Source organism: Gopherus evgoodei, chromosome 10 (assembly GCF_007399415.2).
Source record: "Gopherus evgoodei ecotype Sinaloan lineage chromosome 10, rGopEvg1_v1.p, whole genome shotgun sequence".
Lineage (NCBI taxonomy): Eukaryota > Metazoa > Chordata > Testudines > Testudinidae > Gopherus > Gopherus evgoodei.
The window spans coordinates 11,874,266-11,887,566 of record NC_044331.1 but is presented as its reverse complement, the minus strand read 5'-3'; the positions used below and the strand labels follow the sequence as shown (position 1 = coordinate 11,887,566).

The window sequence follows — 13,301 nt, the reverse complement described above, 5'->3', positions numbered from 1 at the left end:
CACCTCCTCGCCTTGCAGGACTGAAGGTGTAGCAAGCATCATTAAATGCAAGCTCTCGCACTGGAAAATGGGGTTGAAATTGCCTTTGTGTAGTACTTGGAACTTTGGTGCTCTTTTCTTGGTTACCTTGTTTCCTCTTCCTTAGCACTTGGATGCAATCAATAAGAATAAACTTACAACTAGTTGTGTGTTTAACACTGTGCACTACTTCGAGTTCACAGAGAGTGAGAGGCATGTCCATTGATTCCGGTAGTTAGAATCTTATACAAATAAACGCTTCCTAATGCAGAGCAAGTGAGCGGCTTACACTTTCATCACACCAGTAACTTTTACTTCTTAGGTTAGATTTTTTGTGTGTGTTAATTTAAACGTTTTTTTTGAGAGGTTTTTCCAAACATTTACAGAAAATAGGCTCTTAAAAAGCAGAAAGCATGCAATTTATAGCAGATGGGTACAAACCGCTCCAGCTCTACAACTGGAATGGGATCAATCAGGAGCAGTGCATGCACCATTTACCCAGAAGAAACCCACCTCGGGGACCCCTGTGGAATTTTTGCCTATTAAGACAACACCTTAACAAGTTTTGTTTAAATAAAAACTTGTCGGCAGGCATTAAGTGGAGTGAGAACTCTCTCTATCATCCATCCCACATCCGCTGGAGAAATGTGACTCCCCATATACCATGGAAATAAAGTTTCTCCTTCCTTGCTTTTTTTAAAAAAAACTGGAATCTTTTGTTCAGCTTATTTTTAAATGCCAAAACCAATAGAGCTTCCTGAAAGTTCCACTCCATTTACTGGACTTCCACATAGAAGGCAGTTAGCTGCGCTAGGTGTATAGACTTTGTCACATTTGACCATTTGCTTTCAGGCTCTCCGGCAAACTCTCTCTTCTTACCCCAACCTGGTCTCTTGTTTTGTTGTCTCTCATTAAGGTGTGCTTTCTTTTTTCTTTTTTGTTTTTTTTCCAAAAGTGTCAAAGACTATAACCATGTGCATTATGAGCTGGCAGGTTACCTGCAAGCCACACTGCCCCTCTGGGAAATATAACAATACTGAAAGCCTAGAGCTAGTAAGGTTTGTAAAGGAGATCAGGGCATACAGTACAATGTAGCATAAAATGAAGTCTGGGCCTTAAATGCAGCTGGTATTTTAGACACAACATTTCAACTTTGTATTTTCACTCAAATTATAATAATTTTACCATTTTAGAAATCAGAAGACATTAGGGTTTTGTGGGGGAGGAGAGCAGAGTTGGATTTAAAACCTCACCACTACAGACGCTGCAGTCCTAACATTCAATCCCTGTGCTAGTGCATGGAAACTAGAAATGAAACTGACAAGAAACAAAATGAAACTAACTAGCTTTTCTCATTCCTTTTCCACTCCACACATCCTCTCCCCCCCATTTCTCCCAGGTTGACCAAACAGCACAAATGGTGAAAAGTAAATTAGATTTCTAAACTTCGTTCATTTGCATCCTTAATGATGGGTTAAAAAAAAAGTCTTATTTTTAAAAGTGTACGCGTTAAGGTTTATTTGTCCCATTAAAGTAATCCTCTTTATTATTAATCCATGACAATATTATTCTAGGTGTAAAGTGGATATTACTGCGCTACCTAGCAAGCAGACCAATGTTTTAGAAGTGCCGGTGGAGAAGCATCTGGGGTCTCTGCTAATGCTAATTGCTGTTACCCCTTGTTCAGGAGTTTCTATTTCTGATCTGTGTGTGTGCCCCTTGGGAGACCCCAGTGAAAGGAAACAGATTTCCCAGCGCTATGTGAGTTTTTGTTTTGTTTGTACTTTATTAAAAAAATACTGAAAATTGCATCAAAAGAAGATCTGTCCCAGTCGTAATAACACAGCTTCTAATGGAAAAAGGTATCACACACCATAATTATGTTTAGTGTGACAATTGAATAGACAGAGCAGTTAGCCTCTAGCAATTTGGCTGTTTGCATGTGGCAGTTTTTAAACTAGCAGTTCCCTTTGAAAACTTGAATTACATTAAGACATTATCTTAGGAAATGAGAGACCATGAATGTTAAAAAATCATAGAGAGAGAGAGGGGGAGAGAGAGTATTATTTAGAATTCTTTTCTCATTGTGGGAATGTGCTCGGATCTCTTCACTTTGGAAAGATAAAGCCTGATGATAATATTTAGTACTTTCTGTAATAAACCAGAGATATTAAAGTGCTACACAGAATAAATAAACATTATCACTCCCATTTTATAGACAGCGAAACTGAGGCACAGAGGGTTTAAGTGATTGAGTCATTGGTAGAGCTGTGAATGGTGTCCAGATCCTTGACTCTGACTTCAGTACTCTAGCCATAGGCTCATGGTGCCTCTCTAAATATATCTTATACTTAGTTTTGGAATAGTGCTATTTTAGTATTCAGATATGTGGTTGTTTCCCTTTAATCTCCTTGCCTAAATTAATCATTTAACTCCTGTACACTGAAGATTAAATATGAATAAAAATAAATGATAAACAGCCAGTTTACATTCTGGCATGAACAGTGTAAGTGTGTTGCAATGCGATGAGGGTTGGTACAGTTGTGTGAGTGAGTATCTGATAGTGAAACACTGAGCAGTGGGGACAGGGACCAAAATTAAGAGCTAGTCTACACTAAAACTAGAAGTCGACCTAAGTTACACTACTTCAGTTATGTAACTTATGTAACTGAAGCTGACATAACTTGGATCGATTTACAGCAGTGTTCCTGCCTCTGTGTCGATGGGAGACACTCTCTCATCTGCTTACCTTACGCTTCTTGGGGAGCTGGAGTACAGAAGTCAATGGGCTAGCACTCTGCCATTGGCTTAGCAGGTCTTCACTTGTCCCACTAAAGCGACACTGTTGCATCGATCGAAGCAGTGCTCATTTAGCCATAAGTATAGATATGCCCTAAGATTTAAGGTTTTCTGGTCGTCCTTCAAAATCTGTCTCACTGAATTATATTTAAAAAAAAATTTTTAAAAAAGTCTCTTCACTGTTTTTTTTCCAGTGTATAAAGAACTCCCTTCAGGACATGAAGGACATAGGCTTCTTACAGGTCAAAGTTTTAAAGGCAGTCGACCTGTTGGCAGCAGATTTTTCAGGTATTAAGTGTCTTCCTTCTTTTTATTTTGGGTCTTTTCTGATGTATTTTGATGCCATGTTTTTGAGGTGTAGTGCATGTTAGTAAATCCATCACTCAGAAGGCAGTGCCACGAGTCTAGCAAGGCAAAGTAAAACTTGTGTATCACCCACTTGTTAAAGCTTTAAAGGTAAAATACATGCCTGGGAACTGGAGTCCCACAAGCCCTATGCATCACTTAAGTCCCTAATGTAGGGCTTATGTGGGACTTAAGTGGTAAACAGATTTTGTGGGCTAACTGCACTGGGAACAGCTTTTCCCTTCATATTTATGACTGGCATGTCCAGTAATTTTTGTCTTTTTCCCAATAACTTAAATAAATTAGGGTTCTTGTGAGTTGAACTGTGGGGTGTTTGTGTGCAGTACTGGCCCTGATACCTGTTTCTATTGCTGGAACTGTAACTATTATTCTGCAAAACCTTACCCACGAAGATAAGGGTTTGCTGGATTGAATTCCTAGTGCTGTGCCTAGGCCACCAGAGCACACCATCTCATTTAAGTGCAGTTCAGACTCATTGTCAACCATAGATGGAAAGCTTCCTGAGAGTCCTGTCTGAAGCAGAGGTACTCAAGTGGCTAAATTGTTGTGGCATCAAGGTCTTCCTAGGTCACATCTGAATATCTAGGAAAATTACTTTTCCATTGTCACATGGTATGTCTCTTTGTAGCCTGTGAGCAGTTTACATCTAACCATTCTACGTCCCCAAGTTCTACAGAACATGATGTGAGATGTCATTACTTTTCTCTTGCAGTTCTCTGTCCCACCACTTCACCCTCCAGCCCCTACTTTCATGGCTCTAATATAGGCTAGTTTCAGCACAAGTGAAGTGATCCGCTATTATTGCTGTAAATTGTGATTGGTGCCAGTGATCTTTAATTCAGAAGCACAGCCACTTTAGGAGCTATGTTAAATGCTCCGGGTTAAACACTGCACTCCATTTTCAGCTGATAGGCGGGTGTAACCATGTTCCACATGTGGCGTAAGAAGTGTGATCAGCCCCAATGGACAGAGGTCCAAGGTGTATTCAACACCAGCTGGAGAGAGCCAGGCTTGACCCTGATGGCTGTAGAACAGACGCAATCACAACCATTAACTCACTGGATATGTTCTTGGCTATTACGAGGCAGGAACTGCATATGTTACTTGCATATGTTAGTTACATATGAATTATACTTGTCAGGTAGTGCTAACAGGCAATTATTCTCTGAAGGTGAAGCCCCATTCATTTCTCTTTGCTGACTGACCAGCTGACTCCATGGTAGTAGAGGATCACTGTAATCTAGGAATCACAAAAAAAACCACACTTAAGTATCAGTATACTGGACTGGAGAGAGAGGCCTGTCAGCAGTTAAAATATATATTTTAGACCATGTTGTTTATTTTTAACAACAGATTTACTGCAGGCTGTACCCTTTGGTGAGATACTTGTTCATTTGTGAGTTGTGACACAGGGGACACAGTTGTGACACAGTTGTTATCAGGGGAACCCTTCTTCATCACTTTTTGGACAACATTTTGCTAACCAATGGAAGGCTAGATTGGGGCAAATGAAAAATAGCTCTCTTCTGGGGTGAAAATTTGGCCCCTCATTACGGGGATTTAATTGGGAGGATTTAGAATGCTGGGGCACTATTTTGCTCTTGCTTCTTTCAATATGAATCTGGAAAATAGGTCTTGGAAAAGTATCTACAAAGTGACCATGATTCAACTGCTGTTTGCTGGCGGTGCCGTTTCTCAGCAACTTCTTGTGAGCTCATGAACTAAATAATAGAATTATAGAAATCCTTAAATTCTTTAATGTTCCACATTTACCTAATACCATTTTAAGGACTTGTCTAGGCTACCTGAACATATGGGCCAATGCTCCCTTTTAAGTGGAGGTTTATCAGTGCTGGAAAACTGTGAACAGTTGTTCCTATTGCAGCTAAATAGTGAATCTGATCCAGAATATACTTAATATCGTAGTTTCTCTCTTAATAGGAAAAATAACTTCTGCCCTCTTTTGAGGAGATCAGATATGTTGGGCATTATGTTATTTTTGCAGGGCACTTCTTACAAGCTGATACCACTGAGGGGTGACTGATGAAATAATGGCAAATGATGACATTTTAAAAAAAAATATCCGTGGTAGACATGCGATCAACTACAGCCAGTATCTTTAATGGTGCATACTTCAGATACAGGTCTGATTGTAATGGTAATATACTTTATTTTCTAGTTCTTTTTGACTCATCAGAAAGGCAGAGCGTTAAAGAGAAAGCACTGTCAACCCAACCTGGGGCCCTTATTCAGGCCAATCTCTGATTGTAACATCAGCAGCATTTCTCCAAAGTAAGGACTTATAAAAGATACTACCCCACATTTTCAAAAGTTCAGCCAATAAATAGCATTACTTATAAGTGTAGCCCCCCTGCCCCTTCCCACCCTCTCCCCGGGAACAGGTAATGGACTTTTTTATATACTAGCAATGCACTGAAGAACTGAAAGGATTAATGTGCAGATCTTCATTAAAAAATATTAAAAAGTCCATGTGCAGTAATGACCAGGATAGAACTATATAGGTCAGAAGCTTTGCCTTTGATCTTGAGTTTTCTCAGCTGGCCTTTCACCCAACTGAGAAAGGGCTGCTACAGTATGTAAGCCTGTATTGGTTTATTAGTTACTTTAGCTGCTCTTCATTAGTAAACTTAATAAGGCTAAATGTACTGTAGTTAAAAAAAAAAAAAAAAAAAAAGCCTTTATAACCTATGGGACTAATTCTACCTACAAACACACAGCATGTTACAGGGAGTTTTGTCCAAGGACAGATTTGGATCTTGGCCGTGCTCATCTTTTGTGAGGGCCAGTGGAGTTATAGAAGCAATGGGTTTGGCCCCATTTCCCTAAATGCTTAAACAGGAGTGTATGCATTTGTGGGATAATGAACACTGAAAGAGATTCTGGGGATCTTGATTTTGCAATTGAAAGACTTTTCATAAAGGGTCTGAAACACACGTTCCTTGTGCACAGTACAGAATGAAATCCTGTTTAAGTGCAAGGTTACTTAGTCTGTCATTATATTCAAAATAACCAAGGCTTTGAGCCTGAGCCTGATTCATGAGGCAAATGACAAATTGTTTTGCAATGGCAGTGCTGAAAATATCCTAGTATTATGTGGTAATAGACCCACCAAATTGCAAAAGGATTCAGCCATTTTAGGTAAAAAATAGCATACATTTCTGATTGTGAAATGAGAGACATAAAGATTAATTATCTGTTCGGAGCCATTCATAAATGATTAGTGCAGCAATTATGTGCTTCCATAGTAGAACCCTCCCAAAGCAGTGCTGTATTTCCTTCACTGCCTGGGAGACTGTTCAGATTTATTATTTTTGATAAGAAGTAGCTTAAGGTCCAGCTAAAAATCTGATAAAGAGACAATCGAGACAATAAAAAATACAAAGACTTCAGAGGGTTAATAGAAGAGCAGTCTGAGCATGTGTCATACTTTCTCAGTAGCGCAATGATGATTCAATGACGGGAATACTTCTGCAGACCAGTTATCCAATTCTAAGTGTAATGCCATTTTCTACCTTGTTACTACAGTAATGAAGATCAGATTTCAGTATAGTTGGTATTTCTGTTATAGGTTGCTGCATGTTGGTACTGTACAGTTTACCAAATTTGAGTTTTTAACCTACAATAATAATGAGAATCAGAACATTACATTATTGCATGCAATTCTGGCTTTTAAAGAGCTTACTGAAAACTTACAGGTACTATTTGAGCCAGGTTTAGACCAGTTACCATGTCCTGTATTGAAAATGTAGAGCTAAATATGTCTAGGATTATATGAGGAACCTCATCAACCCCAACTAGTTCAAACTTGAGCCTCCCCTTTTTCTATATATATATATTCCTAGATAATAGTTTTGTCAATGTGAAATGACTTTTTCTGCTTCATTGGCTGTGTTTGTGTGCACATGAGCATTCTGTTCAAAGACGGCGTTTGCTCACTGACCAAAAAATGGTATTCAGAACACAAAATTATAGAGTAGGATTGTCCTTTGGCATATACCATTTTGCGTTTCAAACAGTTTCTCTACATCATTAAGTACATTTGCCACTTGTACCTGGTTCCAGTGTATAGCTGGGTAGGAGACGAAGAGACTCCACTAAAATGGGAGATTATTAAAACTTTCCAAAAGTGACTGGTAAATATTCACTGTTTAGAAGCTGGAGAACATTTCTACTTAGGCTGTAAACTCCTCAGGACAGATACCGGATCTCCTTATTTGTTGGTAAAGTGCCTGGCACAGTTTAGGTACTATATTAATAAGAGCAATTAAAAAGATCAACAGAAGTCTGCAAAAATGTCTGTTTTCTTTAATATAAATGTCTCCATGGCTGAGATACATAATAACCTAAATAAAAGTAAGACTAGAATGCCTGCAGTTGAGCTATATGTAAATATGAATACCTAAGATAATGAACTTAAATCATATATACAGCTGAATAGGCTCATAGGAACTCTGTTTATTGTGAAGTTTGTCTGAGAGCTTCAGATTGTTTTAAAGTTCCATACTGTGTCAAATGCAGGTATTGCAATCCTCTGTTTATTGAGAAAAGTCACTAGGAAATATACCTTCCCCACAAAACGCTTCCACTCTGATACCCTCTTTCCTTGAATAAGTTTGTCACTCAATGCCCTGATCCAGCAATTGAGTGCATTAGTCTGACCTGACTCTCACTGAAGTCACTGGGTGTCTGTATGGATTCAGAGATCTACTCATGCAAATCTCATTGCAGGACTGGTGCTGAAGTGGCACAATACTTTGCTTATTTTATGAGGCTGCATGTAGTTAGATCAATGTTTCCCAAACTTGGGATGCCGCTTGTGTAGGGAAAGCCCCTGGCCAGCCAGGCCGGTCCGTTTACCTGCCGCATCTGCAGGTCCAGCCGATCACGGCTCCCACTGGCCGTGGTTTGCTGCTCCAAGCCAATGGGAGCTGCGGGAAGCTGCGACCAGTACATTCCTTGCCCTGCGCTGGACCTGCGGATGGGACAGGTAAACAAACTGTCCTGGCCCACCAGGGGTTTTCCCTACACAAACGGCATCCCAAGTTTGGGAAACACTGCCTTAGATTATATAATCAACTGACACAAGCAGAAGCTTTCAGCAGATGATAAAGCAAATTGAACTAACTGAAGCCCTGACATTTCTGTAACCCAGGCTAAAAGTCTTCATAGTTCTTAACCCTTGGTCATCCGTGGAGGAGAATATAAAAATGGACACTTGTTCAGAATGGCACTACCTCTCTTATTGCATGTCATTTTTCTTGATAGTCAACATTGGCTGATCTTTCTAATTACCAAAGATGTAAAGATTATTCTTGATAAGCTTTCAGTTCTCTGTTACTAGCAAAAGTTGCCTACGTGGATTAGAATAGAAAGTGCTTTGATAAAGTTTCAGAGAGGAAAACAGTGAATACATATTGGTTGTGTTGTTAATTTAGTAATTCAGAGAGAGGAAGACAGTTTCCAGTCACCTCAGTGCAGTTTATTCTTACTTGACCTACTGATCTCCTTCTCCCAACCCTGCTGCAAAAAGAGTGAGCTAACTACCATCACATTATCTAACCCTTCTTTATTTTTATTTTTCCACCTGTTCTTTCCACAGGTAAAAGTGACCCTTTCTGCGTGTTAGAGTTGGGCAACGACAGACTTCAGACACACACAATTTACAAAAACCTCAACCCAGAGTGGAACAAAGTTTTCACCTTGTAAGTGAATTGTATTTGAAAACACGCCGTAAATGTGAAACAGTGAACAGCCCCAATATAAAAGATATATCCCAAACTTTACCTCATGTTTCCTAAAATAAATATCACTTTCTGTATAGGAAGAAGAGGTTGACTGAGTTGTATTTGATATTTCTCCATTAAAGCATTTTGCCTTTTTCAGTCCTGGCATGGAGTTTATTAATAGAAGTCATAACAAGAAGAAACTGGGATATTTGTAGGAAGGATCATGACTATATATAATAGATTCCAAGAAGTTATGTAGCAGATCTGAAAATGGAAACCTAGATATAGTCACTCTTAGGTTTTCCATAATTTAAAATAAAACTTGTGTTTTGTTTGGACATGATAGAAATGTGGTTCTGCACATAATTTAATTTTTAAATGAACAGGAAGTAGGGTCCTGATTGTCCATGATAAAACAGCTGAGTTTAAATTAGACAATAAGAAGCCCTACCCAAACCAGAAATTTACACCTTAATCAAACCAAAAATGTGTGTGAATTTGATGCCTATGAAAAGTGCCCTGGAGACTGAAGGCCTCAGTATTCACAGAACAGATGCAAAGCAAGGTCATCACATGGGCTTTTATGGTGAAAATTTCTCCAATAGTGACCCACCTAAGTGTTTTTGGGTTTTTTTTAGGGCTAAAGTGGAATAATAACCACTTATTGGAGCTGAGAGAAGAGTCTCTGCTTTCCTTAAACGATTCATTCCTTGTCCACTGCTGTTGAGGCTACTGATAAAGGGTGGCAGTTTTATCTTAATGATGTGGATGCTAGTCCACTAGGAAACTAGTTTTAGTAGTATTGATTCAAATCATACAAGCTAGCAAGCAGAGTGGCTGGGCTGGATTTGAACAAGGTTAAAGGTTTCATATCTTATTGCTGTGGGGTCGATGGAAAAAACTCTACCATGTATTTCCACTGAGTTCTCTGGTGCCAGAAAATGAAATTGTGGAACATCTAGACCTCTTTTGTCCTCTGGTCCCTACTGTGTGTCGCTTTTGTAACTCTACTTCTTACCCTATTTGTCTATTCTCAAGAAGTTCTGCATGCATCACTATTTATCTTGAGTTTACAAAGTCCAGATTGGAATATTTTAGTAAATCTGTTCTTGTCATATGCATTCTATAAGACTTTCTGTTCTGTTTAGGTTCTTGGACTGTGCCCATCAGTGTAGTCTGAACACTTCTGACATTTTATATCACTAATAGCCTGTGTACAACTATTTTAATGGTGTTTTTTCAGTTTATCTTTGAACAAATGTGGAGGTAAAGCCTCATAAACTGGCAGGTTCTGGTAGCCATTTACTTTTTCAGGGCTCTCAAAACTTTATGGGTATATATTTAATTGCTGTTTATGTAACTCACATTATACTAGTGTAGGTATTTGTCTCCCTTTACTGGGTCTCCCTCTAATCTCTCAACCTAAGAGATTAATGAGTTTTCTACAGCAGCCGGCATGGGGAATTAGTATTTTAGTTAATGCTTTTAGTGCCATAGGTTCCAAGCTCTATCCTCGGTGGACGTTCATCCTAAGTTGTGGCCCCATTGCAGGAATGTTCCTGGAATTAGTTGTCTCCTAGCTAGAGTAGCAGCTCTGTGAGGCTTATCTTCTACCACAATGACTCTCAACCTTTCCAGACTACAGTACCTCTTCCCAAGTCTGATTTGTCTTGTGTACCCCCAAGTTTCTCCTCACGACTTGCTTACAAAATCAGACAAAAAAATACAAAAGTGTCCCAGCACATTATTACTGAAACATTGCTGACTTTTTACCATATAATTATAAAATAAATCAATTGGAATATAAAGAGTGCACTTATATTTCAGTGATTAGTATATAGAGTAGTATAAACAAGTCATTGTCTGAATGACATTTCAGTTTGTACTAACTTCACTAGTACTTTTTATGTAGTCTGAGCAAATATCTAGATGAGTTGATGTACCCCCGGAAGACCTCTGCGTATCCCAGAGATATATGTGCCCTGGTAGAGAACCTTTATTCTACGAGACCAAAGCCAGACGAAGCCTCGGTGTTTGGTTGTGTCAATTCCACTTGGATAAACAATAACTTGCTTGCTTGCTTTCTTCTTCCTTCCCTCCTCCCTCCCTCCAGTCATCTACAGTTACCCAAGCTCACACAGACACCAATACATTTCCCTGGATGAATCTCTTATTTATTAATGATCCTGAGATTAGCAGATAGGTGTCATCCCCAGTAAAGCATATGGATTAGATGGAGATAATAATATTAACTATTTTGTTTGTGGGTTTTTAGAAGTTTTTAAAGAATTTGGCTTCTTTTTTAGTAATTTAGAAATGAGGAGAATTGCTTAAGTCAGGGAAAAAATGAGAAGTTTTCCTCTTTAAATACCTTTTTGCCACATATACACACCTTCCTAAAGTCTTCTTCTCTGGCCCACCTACCTCCTCCTCCTATGTGCCATCAGTGTCAACATCCATACACAAAGAGATCTGACCGTCTAGCAATAATTATTGTCTTTCACATGGATACTTGAATCCAGCATGAGGGAAAAGCTTGGGGAATAGCCTTGGTTTGATTTAATTTTTGGAATTTAATTAAATGCTTGTTTTATACTCCAAGGTAATGCAGACTTAATTAGTGAAACACTATTCTCTGATTTTCCTGGAGCAGACTGCATGTGTACAGACCATTTTTTGTGCTTCTCATTCTAGTCCTATTAAAGATATCCACCATGTTCTTGAAGTGACAGTGTTTGACGAAGATGGAGATAAACCCCCTGATTTTCTTGGAAAAGTTGCTATCCCTTTGCTGTCTGTAAGTTACCTTGGCTCATGTATCATTCGAACATTGATGGTTTCATTGGGAGCAAATTGCATTTCTTTCCCTCTTCTTTCTGTCCCTCTGAAGCAACTCAGAACTAGATATGAACAACCTCTTTTTTGGGGGGAGGAGGGGCGGGAGGGTGTTGTATGTGTATATACGTATGTCTTGATTTCTTGGTTGGTCAGTGTTTACAGTCTGCCTTACTATCACAAAGGTTGCCATTCCCTTTCAGTCCAAATATGATTGATTTGGAAAGAAAACTACTGAAGTATCAGTAGTTCATCAGTTCAATATACTATTTTGGTCTGAAAACGTAATTGCACTGTTTTTCTGTATGTTTGTCACATCACCTTTCAGTAATAACATTTCAGATATGTCTTTGTTCATTGTTGCTTCTCGATACTCCAAGAAAGTAATTGCACATCATAACAGGATTGACCAAATCGTTGTTGTTGGCACAGCTGAGCAAAATTACATAAAAGGGTGTGTTTTACTATGTAGGAATGCAATTTTTGTTTTGTAAGCAAATGTGAAGAGAGGGCAATCATGGGAGAATAGAAACAGAATTGCGTTCTGGTATCTCCTAGGAACTCCAGTCCTGGACCAGGACCCCATAGCTCTAAGCGCTCTACAAACACAGAACAAAAAGACAGTCAGTTCCCGCCCCAAAGATTTTATTATACAAGTAAAAGACAGAGGACAACAGATGGATACAGATACATTTTGCGGGGAGGAGGGGGAATGCAAGGAAACAGTGAGACAACACACAGCATGACAGGCAGTGTGAACAGTATTACAATGAGTATTGGTAACACCCCGGTAGTAAAGTTGGAAAATTATCTTGCATGACAACTCCCTGTTTTCATGTGCTATTGGCTTGTATGAAATAGGTTCACATTTGGGGCTGAAACTTTCCATGCTGGTCTCTTCAAAGTAGATCAAAATCTTTTCAGCTGCTTTTTGGAAGTGTAGGAAAGCAAGAAGCAAACACCTTTCTCATTGTAAAGAAGTTGTATCCACTCATTTAAAAACAGAACAACAACAACAAAAATGGCTGAAGTTTTAAAGCTGGGTGGGACATAGTCCTCCCTGAGGACTAGTTGCCTTAGCTTGGTTTGGTGTGGTCGGGGGGAGAGGTGAGGTGGGGGAAATTACAATTAAAATAATTAAGCAACAGAAAAATGACTTTGGAGTGTGCTACCAGAATCTTACCAGAACTTAATGAATGCCTGTCGCCTTTATGATGTCACTTCCCATTCTCTCTGCTTGAACAAATTAAGGGATGGCAAGAGCTGGTGCTTTCTGGTTTTCTGTTGAACAGTTTACATGAGGGAGATTTTGGAGTGGGGAACAACACCACTGCTTGCCCCACCCTCCAAAACGAGTGCTTTAACATCCAAATGGGGCAGAGGGGCACTCTCAGGGTTAGGAGATGTAACATTTTAGTGTGTCTGCAATTTTTTACTGCAATCTGCAGTATTTTATATATTCTACCTTTTCATTTTGCATAAATAATTATTTTTTCTATCTGAAAATATCTACTTCCCTATTAAACCAGTCCTGCA

At 39.0% G+C, this 13,301-nt stretch overlaps 1 protein-coding gene across 1 annotated transcript in view; it reads left to right on the top strand.

Annotated features, from left to right (window-relative positions):
- Positions 1 to 13,301, top strand: part of MCTP2 (multiple C2 and transmembrane domain containing 2) — a 192,954-nt gene that overhangs the window by 111,385 nt on the left and 68,268 nt on the right. The window contains 4 exon segments of the mRNA XM_030578796.1: positions 1,593 to 1,779; positions 3,012 to 3,105; positions 8,804 to 8,906; positions 11,625 to 11,727. Coding sequence (XP_030434656.1) covers positions 1,593 to 1,779; positions 3,012 to 3,105; positions 8,804 to 8,906; positions 11,625 to 11,727 — 487 coding nt within the window.